The 13,740-nt window shown below is 42.6% G+C and overlaps 1 protein-coding gene across 3 annotated transcripts in view; it reads right to left on the bottom strand.

The window, feature by feature from the left end:
* The window catches only part of PHF14 (PHD finger protein 14), a 323,924-nt gene that overhangs the window by 263,969 nt on the left and 46,215 nt on the right, over positions 1 to 13,740 (bottom strand). For 2 of the 3 annotated variants that reach the window (XR_015868728.1, XM_088442247.1), the window contains exon 8: positions 2,271 to 2,483. Coding sequence is in view for 2 of the 3 variants with exons in the window: in XM_088442247.1 (XP_088298373.1) it covers positions 2,271 to 2,483 (213 nt within the window). In the remaining variant the exon portion in view is untranslated. The remainder of the gene's footprint in view (positions 1 to 2,270; positions 2,484 to 13,740) is intronic. The other variant, XM_088442248.1, reaches the window with a different exon arrangement.

Here is a 13,740-nt window from a genome sequence, read left to right as displayed (position 1 = left end):
CATTTTTCTCCTCAAAATTCTACACACAATACCCCATAATGACAACATGTAAAAAGTTTTTTTTTAGATTTTTTCCAAATTTAACACAAACCATCCTGTATAAAATCCTGAGGGGACAAGCCCGGCAAACAGCTTTTAGATGAAACCAGCACGGGGGCCTCAGCTTCCAGTTTACTCTTACCTTTACACATAATAAATAAGTGTAAATGTGACTGCCTTCACAAGCATCAATGTGAAGTACAATAGAGAGAGAAAAAAAAAATGCATGGAACTGCCTGAGCAGTCCTCCTGTTATAAAGGGTGTGTCTGAATCCTGCTGCACCAAACGAAAAACTGAATGCCTGTGGCCAGGGGCGGGGTATATGTGAAGGAGTACCCGAGGCATCCTGGGAGCTGAAAGCTTAACTGTTTGGTGCCTGGATCGCTCCAACCACATTTCCCCATGGTATCCCTGTGGACCTTGAAAAAAACTTGACATTTGTATACAATATATAATGTATAGTATATGCTGTAATCTGTACGTTATACCCCTTTCACACTGCCAGCAATAACCCGGGTTATTGCACATGAACGTGCAGCAACCCAAGTTACTGTGCAGTGTGAAAGGGCCCAGTTGAAATAACCCAGGACGACATTTCAACCAGGGTAAGGAGTAGAGTTGAGCACGGGTCCAACCCGGCTCATGGTGCAGTGTGAACGAGTAATCCGGGTCGATGCGACCCGGGTCCCAATCACTGCGTAGAAAGAGCTGGTGCTTGGAGACAATCTCATCTCCAAGCGCAAGTTCAGCAAGTGATTGCGGTGACGTCATCGACCCGGCAATAAGCTGGGTCGGGCCGCCACTCTTAATGGGGTCTCAGCCGGGTCGCACCCGTGTACAAAATGCCAGGTGGGACCCGCATTGCAATTTGAAAAGGGTATAAATGATCTTGGGCTGTGTGTCAAATTACATTACTATTCTGTTTTCAGTTGTCAATGACAATGATGCTGTCCCTACAACCACTTCCAACCTGCCCCATCTCTGCTTAACGCTTACCTAACAGTAATGCTTACAGAACAAAAAGCAACAACAACAAAAAACAGCAGTTGTATAATACAAATTAAATGTTGAATGGGAAAAGACTTTGGATTATTAATGGAGAATACATTTTCCATAAGTAAGAAATGCCAAGCCATGACAGCGGCAGAAAAAAAAATAAACTATTCAAAAACATTTTGAACACGGGATCCCTGATGTAATTACAACAAAGTACAACGATATTAAAAAAAATATATATATATATATATATCCGCATAGTACTCTTCTGATGGATGCCTAACACATTGATTGGATGACGAGCTGCATAGAAGAGGTCTGTGGGGATTGCGCGGAGCCGCAAATATACGGTTATGTTAGTTTTTTCTATAAACTGTACTTTTTCTTAGGGTGTGATTACGTCCTGGGGAAGGTGAGGTTCCCAAAGACACAGTGACACAGCAAAAGCAGGTGTTATATATTCCATAGACAAACTACGACAGTTATGATCTTCGGGCGGGATTCAGCGATTGCTATGGTGCATGTGTGAATGCCACCCTGCGAACATTCAGCAATTGCATAGCGATTACGTTCGTACAAAGGAACCATTCAAAAAGTGAGCGACCGGTAGTCAGCATTTGGGGGGCGGTAACAGGGGAGAGGTTAACAAACGCAGGCGTGTCTGACAGTGCATAAATTAGCCATGGAGATGAGAGCTCTCTGCCTGTCAGGAGAGACGCAGTATTTGCGGCTGGTCAGACCTGACTTATATGCTGCGTCAATGCCTGAGGTGTGTCGATGTACCGATGTTTAGGCTGTTGCACGTCGCCAGACAGATATGAGAAGGCAGCAGTGGGCGTCCCTATGCTCGGCTAAGCTTTGGAAGCATTAGCGTCCGCTGTTGAATGAGGCCCTTCGTTCTAAAAAATTGATTAGCGGACCACAATGGCTGACTCTATTGTGTTCAGGAAAACAAGTACAGGTCTAATAAAATGAGCAGTAATTAATGACGGTCTCTTCTGCGCCTGTAGTATATGGGTTAGCCAAGCAAAGTATACGAGTGCTTAATAATAATGAATGTGACTAATACGGTTATGACATCCTATAAAAAGCCTGAGACTGACATTCAGAGGCTTAATGAAGCCTTTGTAATCTTATGCAGACCAAATATACACTCCAGTTCAAATCTCATTGTGATCAAAGACAAACAACCCAATTCCCAACCGCATGGAATGACCTTTAGCTCCAGACTTACATTTCCATCTCTAGGTACGCAATGCCTTTTCTCATACTGAAACATCACAGTCGGTGGCATTAATACCTGTGCTTCTGGTGTCAGGTGTTTTTCTCTCTCTTTCAAGGACATTTTACAGTAAGACTGCAGAGCCAGATAATTCTTCCTTTTCCATTTTCTGTCAAAGCGGTCAGCATGCTGTTTGCAGTAAGCAAAAAAGGGATCTGCTATATCCTGATATAAAAGAAAATAATGAGTTTAATTGGCATTGAAATGCCAAATTATAGTCTAAAAGTAGTGAAATATTAAAACAAAATATTTAAGTTACCACCTATACAGCAGCAACACAATTTGTACAAACTGTTACAGAAAGACTTCCTTTCATTACACTGACCCGCTGACACTGCCTGCTAAGAAAACCTGGTTCACAAGATCACAAGCAGCACGTGCACGGGCACAGCCTCACTGCAATACGTGCACGGGGCACAGCCTCACTGCAACACGTGCACGGGGCACAGCCTCACTGCAACACGTGCACGGGGCACAGCCTCGCTGCAACACGTGCACGGGGCACAGCCTCGCTGCAACACGTGCACGGGGCACAGCCTCGCTGCAACACGTGCACGGGGCACAGCCTCGCTGCAACACGTGCACGGGGCACAGCCTCGCTGCAACACGTGCACGGGGCACAGCCTCGCTGCAACACGTGCACGGGGCACAGCCTCGCTGCAACACGTGCACGGGGCACAGCCTCGCTGCAACACGTGCACGGGGCACAGCCTCGCTGCAACACGTGCACGGGGCACAGCCTCGCTGCAATACGTGCACGGGGCACAGCCTCACTGCAACACGTGCACGGGGCACAGCCTCACTGCAACACGTGCACGGGGCACAGCCTCACTGCAACATGTGCACGGGGCACAGCCTCACTGCAACACGTGCACAGCCTCACTGCAACACGTGCACGGAGCACAGCCTCACTGCAATACGTGCATGGGGCACAGCCTCACTGCAATCACTTTGCACTATTCTCCAGGTCACAACACCCGGATAAAAATAAACACATGCATATACACCCCGCATTGATGGGCCGACATATCGGGCGGCCGTTACACACTAGACCAGGCCTGGCCAACCAGTGGCTCTCCAGGAGTTGTGAAACTTCAAGTCCCAGGATACCCTGCCAGAGTTTTACTATTATGGAATGCTAAAACTGTGGCAGAGCATACTGGGACTTATAGTTTCACAACAGCTGGAGAGCCACAGGTTGGCCAGGCCTGCACTAGACAATCAGGTGCCCGCCCGATATCCACATCCCGCTGCATGGGGCAGTCAGCTGCATCGTCCGGTTGAGGTTTAGGTAGGGCCGATCTGGTGATGCGGCTGACAGCCCCACGGGACCACGCACCGCACGACATCGTGGGTACACACTAGATGATTTTGAGGATTTGTCGTTCCAATCCATCAGAATTGAGCAAATCGCTCAAAAAATTGTCTAGTGTGTACCCCAGCTTAAGCTTTGTAATAGCCAAACTGTTTGTATGTATAGTGGAACGTTAATAAGAATGGATATGTGAATAAAGTATAAGAAAGCCCATTGAATTAATAATCCTCATTAAAATACAGAATATTTATGCAGAAACAAGTAATGCAAATTTTGGGAGACCGTAAAGATCTAGGAAAATGTAACCTGCAAGTAAATGGATCATTACAAACTGGGCCTGATCTAGACTTAAGGGGGAAATTTGTTGGCGAAATCGATCGACCGATCAGCCAATTTTGCGTTCGAGTTTGCCAGCGACGGCGAAAAAACGGCCAATGTTTCGCCTAAGAAGTGGAGAAAACTTTTCTCCTGCCTAGGGCAGGTGAAAAAGAAATGTGAAAAAACCCTATTTTGGGGTAAAAATGTGGGGATTTCTTTCAAAACTCTTTGGACAGCCCCCCTAATGATACTTTAGTGAATAAAAAAAAAAAAAAGGTGCGTACTTAGGTGAAAAACAACCGTTTAAATTTCGGTCAAAATTATTTTTTTTCGTGAACAATGTGTTTAACATATTGGGTCTGGTATTTTGAAAGGCTGTAAGGATCAAGTGTTTTATTCATCGCACGTGGCTGCCGCAGGTAGTTTTTCAAAACCGCTAAAAAAAAAAAGAAAATCGCCTGCGCCAGCCACGTGCGATGTTTAAAACACTTAACGCATCCTTTTGGCCTCCGAAATACCAGACCCAATACATTAAATGCATTTGTCACGAAAAAAAATATATATTTTGACCGAAATTTCTGCGTTTTTTCGCCAATGTGCGCAACTTCCGAAAAATTTTTTGCTAAAGTATCATTAGTGGAGCTGTCCAAAGGGTTCTGAATGAAATCCCCACACTTTTACCCCGAAATAGGGATTTTACACATTTTTCCCCATTTCTCAAAATGGAGCAAAAAGTTTTCTCCATGTTTCAATGAAAATTCGGCGATATCGCGCATGCGATAATATCACCAGTAATTGAATCCGGCCCTTAGGAGCAAATAAAAAAAGAGCAAACAAGGAGTCATTTGTTCTTGGAACAAACCATGCTACAAAGTAAGGGGTGCAGGTGTATAATTTTTTTTTTTTTTTGCATGAATAAATGCTGGCTGTTTTAGCATGAAATAAATGCTGGCTGTTTTTGCATGAATAAATGCTGGCTGTTTTTGCATGAAATAAATGCTGGCTGTTTTTGCATGAAATAAATGCTGGCTGTTTTTGCATGACATAAATGCTGGCTGTTTTTGCATGACATAAATGCTGGCTGTTTTTGCTTGCTTTTAAAACTGAAATTTCAAAATAAGCATATTTCTAATCCGTTCTTTCTGCAGTGCAATATGGTTTTGCTAAGGTGCACATTGTTAATTGTTTTGATTTGCTCCAAACTCAGGATCAGGCCTATTATGTTTAATAGTAGTATAAAGTAATTACACTGCATATACCATATACTCTGATTACAAAGGAGTTTTATAAATGAATACATGTACTATAAAGTACATGTAACTAAAATCAGCATAAGAGTTCGGTAAATAAACTACTTTCCCATAATATGGGAATAAATACTGAACTAAAACAGGATTTTTCTACTTACATTTAATAATTTTCTCTGAATTCATTGTACTGCGTAACCATGGGGTATAGAGGGCTCAGGCAGGACAGGGCAGGAGGGGTGCACAGCGCAGAAGGTTAGGAGTGCAGTATCCCCCAATGAATTCAGAGCAAAGAATTTAACTTGTAAGTACAAAACAAGCATTTCCTCTACCATCTGATTCAGAATAAATGGAACATTGAGTACGTCCCAAAGCTACCGTTACAGTAGGTTACGGTCTGAAGCTGTTGCGTCCAAAGCACATGGCACATTGAATCTGCCAGACTTTGCGATTGTATGGACAGAAAACCACATTACTTCTGAAGCAGCTGCGCAGCTGAGGCCCCATGCCGTGCAGCCAGGGGGCATGAACTGTTTTGGTAGAGTGTACTCATATTTTCTAGCGCAGGTTGCCCAGTTCCACTGTAAACCAAATGAATTGCTGGAGTAACCCACCGATCAACAGTTTGGTTAAACACAAACATCATAGATTGCAAAAAGCTCATGTGTTATGCAAAGCTCTCGAGACTTAGGCCCTCATTCAGAGCCGGACGCTCTGACCAGAGCGCTCGCTCTGAATGAGGGCCGTCCTCCATAAAAATGGAGCGTCCTCCTGGACGCTCGTATAGCTGTGGGTCACCACCCACAGCTCATACGAGCGTGCAGGATGATGGTCGCGATGGTCTTGACCATCGCGACCATCGAAACTGCGAGCAAAAGCCTGCGGTTGAGTTTTTCAACGGCAAGGCCAGGAGTGATTTTGGCTCTATCAGAGCCAAAATCACTCCCACTGACATCACTAGTGATGTCAGTGGGGCAGGCTTCAGACGGTAGGCGTTCCCTTCGGAACGCCTCCATCTGGGAGACACGCCCCCGGCACGCCCACCAAAGGGGGCGTGCTGTCAATCAACATCGACAGCACGCCCCCTTTGATCAGTCCTTCGCTCGTCGCGTCTGGCGCATGCGCACGACGGAGCTCCCTCCGTCATGCGCATGCGCAGTGCACACCATCGACCCGCTTGCGAGCGGACAGCCGCTTGCGAGTGGGTCTGAATGAGGCCCTTAGCCCCTTCGGATCGCAACTGCATTGCAATAGCAATTGCACACTCCGTCTCACTGCGATAGTACGCTAATCCACTGCGATCGCTATGCCGTCGCAGCACAACATAAGGACTCACACTTTAACTTTACCTTACACACATCCGTAATCCTTAGCAAGACTACAAAACTACCGGTACCATCGCAGCCCCACGAATACTTGCACAAACTCTGACCTTACTCAGGAATTGCTAACTTCATCGCACGCTATGAGAACTCAGGCTGCCTAAGGCATCACAGTGGATAATTTATACACACCCCTGCAACGGCATTCAAATGCCCTAGCACGCCTGCGTTTCTGCGACACCCCCCCCCATTACCACCCACAAATGGCACTTTCTGTCGATCAATCTGTGATGGATCTGCGTAGTCATCTCAATCGCTATCCTGATCGCAGTGGCGATGCATAAGCAAAACGCAACAAATGCCCGATTGCGTGCGTAATCGCAAATGCGATCAGGAATGAATCAGGCCCTTAAATTATATAGGTCCCCAAAACCGACATCATGCAACAAGTGAAGGTTCCTTTCCTCTTCCCAAACCCATCACTGACTAAAAGTAGGAATGGCAATATCATGATTTAAGTGGAATTTGGACAATCCTTTTGGATGAAAAGCTGGTTCAATTCTAAGAAAAACCATACCTTCAATGAAGAATTATGTATGGAAATGTGAAAGATCAAGCTCCGACATGGACAAAAGAAAGGTTACCTTGCATGTAAGAAATTTCAAGTCCAAAGGAGCTTATTGTAAGGCTGTTAAGACTCAGTTTTTGTCTCAAGGAACAATAGCAGAATGTATGACAGCTCCAATAAAAAAAAAAGTAAAGTCTTGGCTTCCGTTCAAAAGTGCCAGCTTTTAAAATCTCAAATCACTACCCATAGCCTTTGAATAATGGAGCCAAATAAACAGCAGAGTAGAGGTAGTAACTTGCTTCTTTCCATACTGGATATATTATATACATTGCAATGCCAAAAGTGGATAGATGCCTAGTATCATGTAAGACCTCCCTCTAGCACGGCAAAGTGCAGCAACTCGATGTGGCATTCGTTCCACAAGTGGACGAAACACCTCTGGAGAGATGTTGACCCATGCAATCTGGATAGCTTCCCACAGCTCTCTGATATTTGTAGGTGCAGGATCTTGGGTCTCCACCACGTCCCATTAATGTTCAATTGGGTTTATGTCAAGCGAACGTGGTGGCCACAACATTTGTTGGTACTCTCCAGAATGTTCCTCAAACCAATTCTGGACAACTTGGGACCGATAACATGGTGCATTATCCTGCTGGAATATTCAATCGTTGTGGGTGTACATGAAGTCCATGAAGGGCTGCAAATCATCAAGGAATGCAACCGGTCAATGACGTGTACAGGTGGACCAGTGGAGCAACTCATGCCACGTGAACACACCCCACACCATTATGGCACCACCACCAGCCTGCACGGTGCCTTGTTGACAACTGGGGTCCATGGCCTTATGGGGTCTGCGCCACACCTGAACCCCATCATCAGCCCAAAACAACTGGAACCATGACTCATCGGACCACACATGTTGCCAGTCCTTCAGAGTCCAATTAGCGACGTCAACATCCCAGGTGAGGCGCGGTGTCGTAGAGTTGACAGGGGCACTCTAGAGATTATTCTGCTCCCATATTCCATGGAAACTAAAGAATGCTGCACTGACCTGCTGAAATTGATATTGAGAAACTGGACCGTAAATCTGAGAAGACTCAAATTAAGAGATCCCTCATGTCCATGGAGACCAACAAAACGTTTTTTATTTCCATGCCGTTTAACACCTGAAGCTGGATATTTAGGTGTTTTAGCTTCAAAACGGGCCAATAAAAACAAAAGGAGACATGAATTGAATTCAAATTTTTCTGCTCTTTGGGACTGGGAACCTGAAAGCAAACTAAAGAGCCTTATTTCCGAACCAGACGTTTTGTTTAGTCTTCAGGAATACTAGTTTAGAAAAACATCCTTCAGGAGATCTATGTAGTCCCAAATCTATGACTCCTCGCTGTCAGGAACTGAACCACTCATATTGGAGTAGGGAGAGCAGATTCTATGTTGTGCTATGTTGTGCTGCTTTTCTGAGACTTTGGTTGCAAATCGTTTCATTGATCAGTTACCTCCGTTGCCCTTCACCCAGAATGCCTTAGTTTTTCCTGAGAAGCTAAAGGACCAAAGTCTACAACCTCTGAATAAAGTGCATTAACAGGAAAATAACTCTTTCCCCCTATGAAGTAACAATGTTGTCCAGTTCAGGGCCAGACCAAACATTACCAGAAATAGCTAGGCACTAAAGAGTCATCTCAAACACACACCCGCAGAGGAAGACCGTGAGGTGGAAACGCACTGGGTGCACTGCACTATACCCAGATCTTAACCAACAGTAAGAACACCAAGCATCAAGTCCCTCAGCCGAGTCACGTGACCTGACTAAGTGCACATCACTCGGAAGTGAGGGAAGGTAGCAGCGAAACCAGAGAGTGTGACAGCAACACACTCGCAGGAAAGGAAGGAGAAGGACCCCTGCGGTGAGTCCCTACCAGGACAACGTCACTCTGACCACAGGCTCCAAGCAGCGGTTGATGCCCAGCAGAACACCTTTAAAAAAGTGCGCCGTTTGCTGCGTCCCCTGCAAGGAAGACTGACATAATTTACTCCGAACTCCAGCGGCGCCTACCACTTACACGGGACTGGTTCCAGGCATAAGGTACAGATCAGCAGCTTAACACTGCCCCTTGTCCTCATCTGTCTGTGACTGATGGGGGAGAATATCCACTACAGACTCTTATTGCCACTTGGCACGAGCAATGTTCTTTAATTTCATTTGAGATACTGAGAGCCCATTATCATACTTGGTACGGATAATATCCATGTACAATGATACATAAAGATCTTCTGTTATTTAATGTGTGTCACTGTCAGGTTTAAATTTTTAGGGCATTGATGAACACCGTGTGTATATCTGTGATTATTTGTACCAACCCCTTGTTACCATTTTATGTGTATATTTTCTACCTTTAGTGTGGAATAAAACAGACTAGAACCCTGAACAATTCTACATGATTATACTGGTCACAATACATAGCCAGACACAGCTTTACTAGAATAAGAAGCATTTTATACACCTCAAAGGCAGACAATTCCTTTTTTTATAACTACTAGGACACATCATCTTCATATATTTCCCACTCACCTACAAGACATATAGGGGTGAGCGAAGTAACCCTACTAACTTTAAAGAGTCATCTTAAACACTGTCAACTTCCCAGGCCTGAAGCCGGAGTGTTTGTCACATGGCGACCACTGAGGCTGGAATGCTACCCCCAAATATATCAAATGCAGCATAGTCTAGATATCAAAGATGGTTCATGAATGTGGTCAATGTCAAACTTGACTTTACCAGACTATACAATTCACCAATAATCAGAATAATTGTGATCTTTGGGGCATAGATCTTTGGAGGGTATTCATATTTTATAGTATCATCTCTAAAGTCTGCAAGAAACCTTGAACTCCTTGTCAGATTTGACCCACCCTTCTCAAAGTACAGTACATGTTCTAGTTGAGGAAGGAAAATAAATGGGAGAATTACTCCCCTCATTAATTATTATTAAACTATAAATTAAAAAATAAATTGTGGGTTTAACTTTTTAGAGATAGACAAAAAAAAAAAAAAAAACAGAGGACAAATACTGTATTAGGACTCCTTCTGGTGTCTTTGAGACTCTTCCCAAGCTGTCATAAAAAACAGACAACAAGTGGTATATTTACTAAAGTGAGAGATTTTAGAAATCCAATCAGATTCTACTTCACATTTAACTAGCACCTTCTAGAAAATAATAGCTAGAATCTGATTGGTTGCTATGGGCAACATCTCCACTTCTAAAAACTCCCACTTTAGTAAATTTACCCCCAAGAGTGGGAATATTGGGCTGCTATGGACTATTTTCAATTAAATTAAATGGACTTTAATAATTATCGAATTTCCACTTTAATTACCATGTCAGCCCTAACATAATGGGACATTCCCAGGGGAAAAAAAAATTAAAATGCGGAGGGTGTGTTAAGCATAATCAACAATAAAGTGCAAACAAAAAAAAAAAAGCGCAAATCCCCTCAATATCATAATGTAGTAAATCTGGCTTACGTGGCTGCCCACAAGTACAGCCATTTTGTGAGAGGCTTATAATCAGTCCCACAGATCTGTTTCTTGTGTTACCATGGTGGTTTCAGAAAGTAAAATGGTCTTGCTAAAGATCTGGAGATGTTGCTGCTTCCTCACAACATCCATAAGACTAACCAGAACCTTGGTGAAGGTCCTTGGAGAAATGGACAGTCCAAAAAGGAGACTGGTAAACTGGAAGTTATGATGGATTACAAAAAGCCAGGCATGAATTGATGATGTTGAGCTAAAACCAGAATGTGGAGAAAAGAACTTTGCACATTTTTTGGAGGTAGGGAAGCCCTCCCTTCTCTATCAACAGGATAGCAATACCACCTCCAAGCAGAAACACTGATTCAGCCAACTCAGATTAAAAAAAAAAAAAAACCTTGATTTTTTTTTTTTAGTCTGAAATGAAAGCAGGTTCCTTTTTGCACCAAAACAGCAGGATAAAAAAAATTGTCCTTTAAACCAAGTTGTTCTGCAATGCTTTCAAATCCATTGGGGATTACGGGAATCATGATTATACAAAACTATTCTCAGGGTTACAGTGCAACTGTTTATGGTAATGTCTATGAACAGTCTTTGATGATGATGTCGTGAACCCCAGTGACCTTGAGAGATGAGCATTTACACCTCCACATACTCTGAAATCCTGCCAGCCACAGGACTCCATTAAGGTTCATCTACAAGAGTCACTATGAGGAATTTGGCCCAGAGTTTTCCTTCCTTAACCCTGAAGTATAAAAAAAGCTGTTTGGATGTGGCTCCATCAAGAATGCTAATAATACTTCCTCCCTGGCTGATAGCTCTATACTTCTCTGAAGTGTTGGCAAGAGGACTTAAAACACCTAGTTATCCTGTCTTGTGGCATATTATGGCAATTGCCTTCGGTGACTTTCTAAATAATTGAATCCAGTTTGACAAAAGGCAAAAAATTTGACGAAAAACCAGAAGTGTTATTCTTCGATTGTGGGTCTATCAACCATGGATGTAGTCATATGGCTCTCACAGTGAATACTGCTGCAGATGAGAAGGTAACTAAAACCAGTGAAGCTTCACACATGAAGTCCGTCCCTCTTTGCCTCAGTTCAGAGCTTTAAAGAAAATATTGACTCTTTATTTTCTCCTGCACATCCGTCCATACTCAAGCGCCCAGAAGACTGAAGCCAAAGCAGCAGCAGACTTAATTACTGTCACAGAGGAAAGGTTGAGTTTCTTAAAGCATTAGGGTTTGTAGTTAGTATTTATGGCGACAATGACTGCTGGGAACTCGGGGGGAGGGGGGGGGGGAAGGTCCTACAGGAATTGCTCAGACAACCACTCAGCCAATCGAATGCATCTGAAGAGACTCTCTCAGTGCATATTTAAGGGATTTGTGGGGAGATATGAAGCCACGTATAATTAAGGGTCAAAGGCATCATGCGGAGGGACAAAATCTTATAATTCATTGGCACAGAAACAGAATGGTAGAACCCCAATTTTTTTAAGTGATAGAGAACTGGGAACCACATAGTTTTTGTCTCATCGCGATCACTGATCTTTACATTTTCCTGTCCGCAGGATCCATCAGCAGGCCTACATCTTGAATATGTTGAATTGTTTTTTTTTATATATAGTATGTTGCACTTCTCACACTTTTAATTATAACCTCTTACTCATGTAAGACTTCACACACAGGAGTTTCTTTATATTTCTCTATCACTTGTAATCTCACACTAGTGTGATGCAGTGGGGCAGTACTGCTGGGTTGGGCCTGGGGGGTCCCATGCCCTGTACTTGTTCCATAGGAGTGTTAGGGACCTGCCTGACAGAGGTCACCTGGATGCGGTGGGCAGGCCCATAATTATGCTAAGAACCTCTTTGATACAATTTAGCAGAATTATCATTACGTTTAGCATTGTTAGAGTGTGCACTAGCAATTTTTCCCTTTCTTTGCTCGCAGCACTACAAGTCTCAGCAGGTATCACCTCACATTGTACTTGGTGTGCAATCTAGGGCCTTTCCCCTATGCAATCTTTGAATATGGTCCTCCTCATCCTGGCACTTAGAAAAAACGGATTCCCAGCAGGCTAAAGGTTACAGAGGTGGAGGAGTTTTAGGCTTGTTCCAGATTTTCTAAAGTGCCCAAACTCCAGTCTGAGCCAGGGTTCTGTACCCAATGATTCATGGGTCTCCCGAAAGGATGATGAAGGAAAATAAAGATACATATCATTCCATTAGGATGAAAAATTATACATAACTTACTAATTCACTGTTTTGAAGAGAAAAAAACACTTTGTTCATGTAAACAAATAAAATAAATGCATGTATATACTGTATGTATACATATACACACACATAATATACATATACACACATATGTATACATGTACACACATACACACACATATGTATACATGTACACACATATACACATATATATATATATATATATATATATATATACACATACACACACATTATAAATATATATATACACACATTATAAATATATATATACACACACACACACACATTATAAATATATATATACACACACACACACATTATAAATATATATATACACACACACACACACATTATAAATATATATATACACACACACACACACTATAAATATATATATACACACACACACACACTATAAATATATATATATATATATATATATATACACACACACACATTATAAATATATATATATATTATAAATATATACACACATTATATACATATATATACTATAAATATATACATATATACACACATTATATATATATATATATATATATATATATATATACACATATATATATATATATATATATATATATATATATATATATATACACACACACGGCATTCTCTGAGATATGATGGAGTGACTTACTCCGGTGCCCTCCTAGGGTGTAATGTACCCAATGCACAGTCCAATAGAAGAGGCGGCACTCAGGAGATTTTCAAAAAGTAGAAATGTTCTTTATTCCAAACGGTGTGTGTGGACCAGAATCACACCTGAGCAATACATATGACTAGTTTCTCCACACAGGAGGCATCTGGAAAAGCTGTCATTACCAACAAAGGCTTTTGTACGCAGTATTAAATAAA

This window comes from Taudactylus pleione, unplaced genomic scaffold (genome assembly GCF_031769625.1).
Source record: "Taudactylus pleione unplaced genomic scaffold, aTauple2 ptg000306l, whole genome shotgun sequence".
NCBI lineage: Eukaryota > Metazoa > Chordata > Amphibia > Anura > Myobatrachidae > Taudactylus > Taudactylus pleione.
This window is presented reverse-complemented; position numbering and strand designations above follow the sequence as displayed.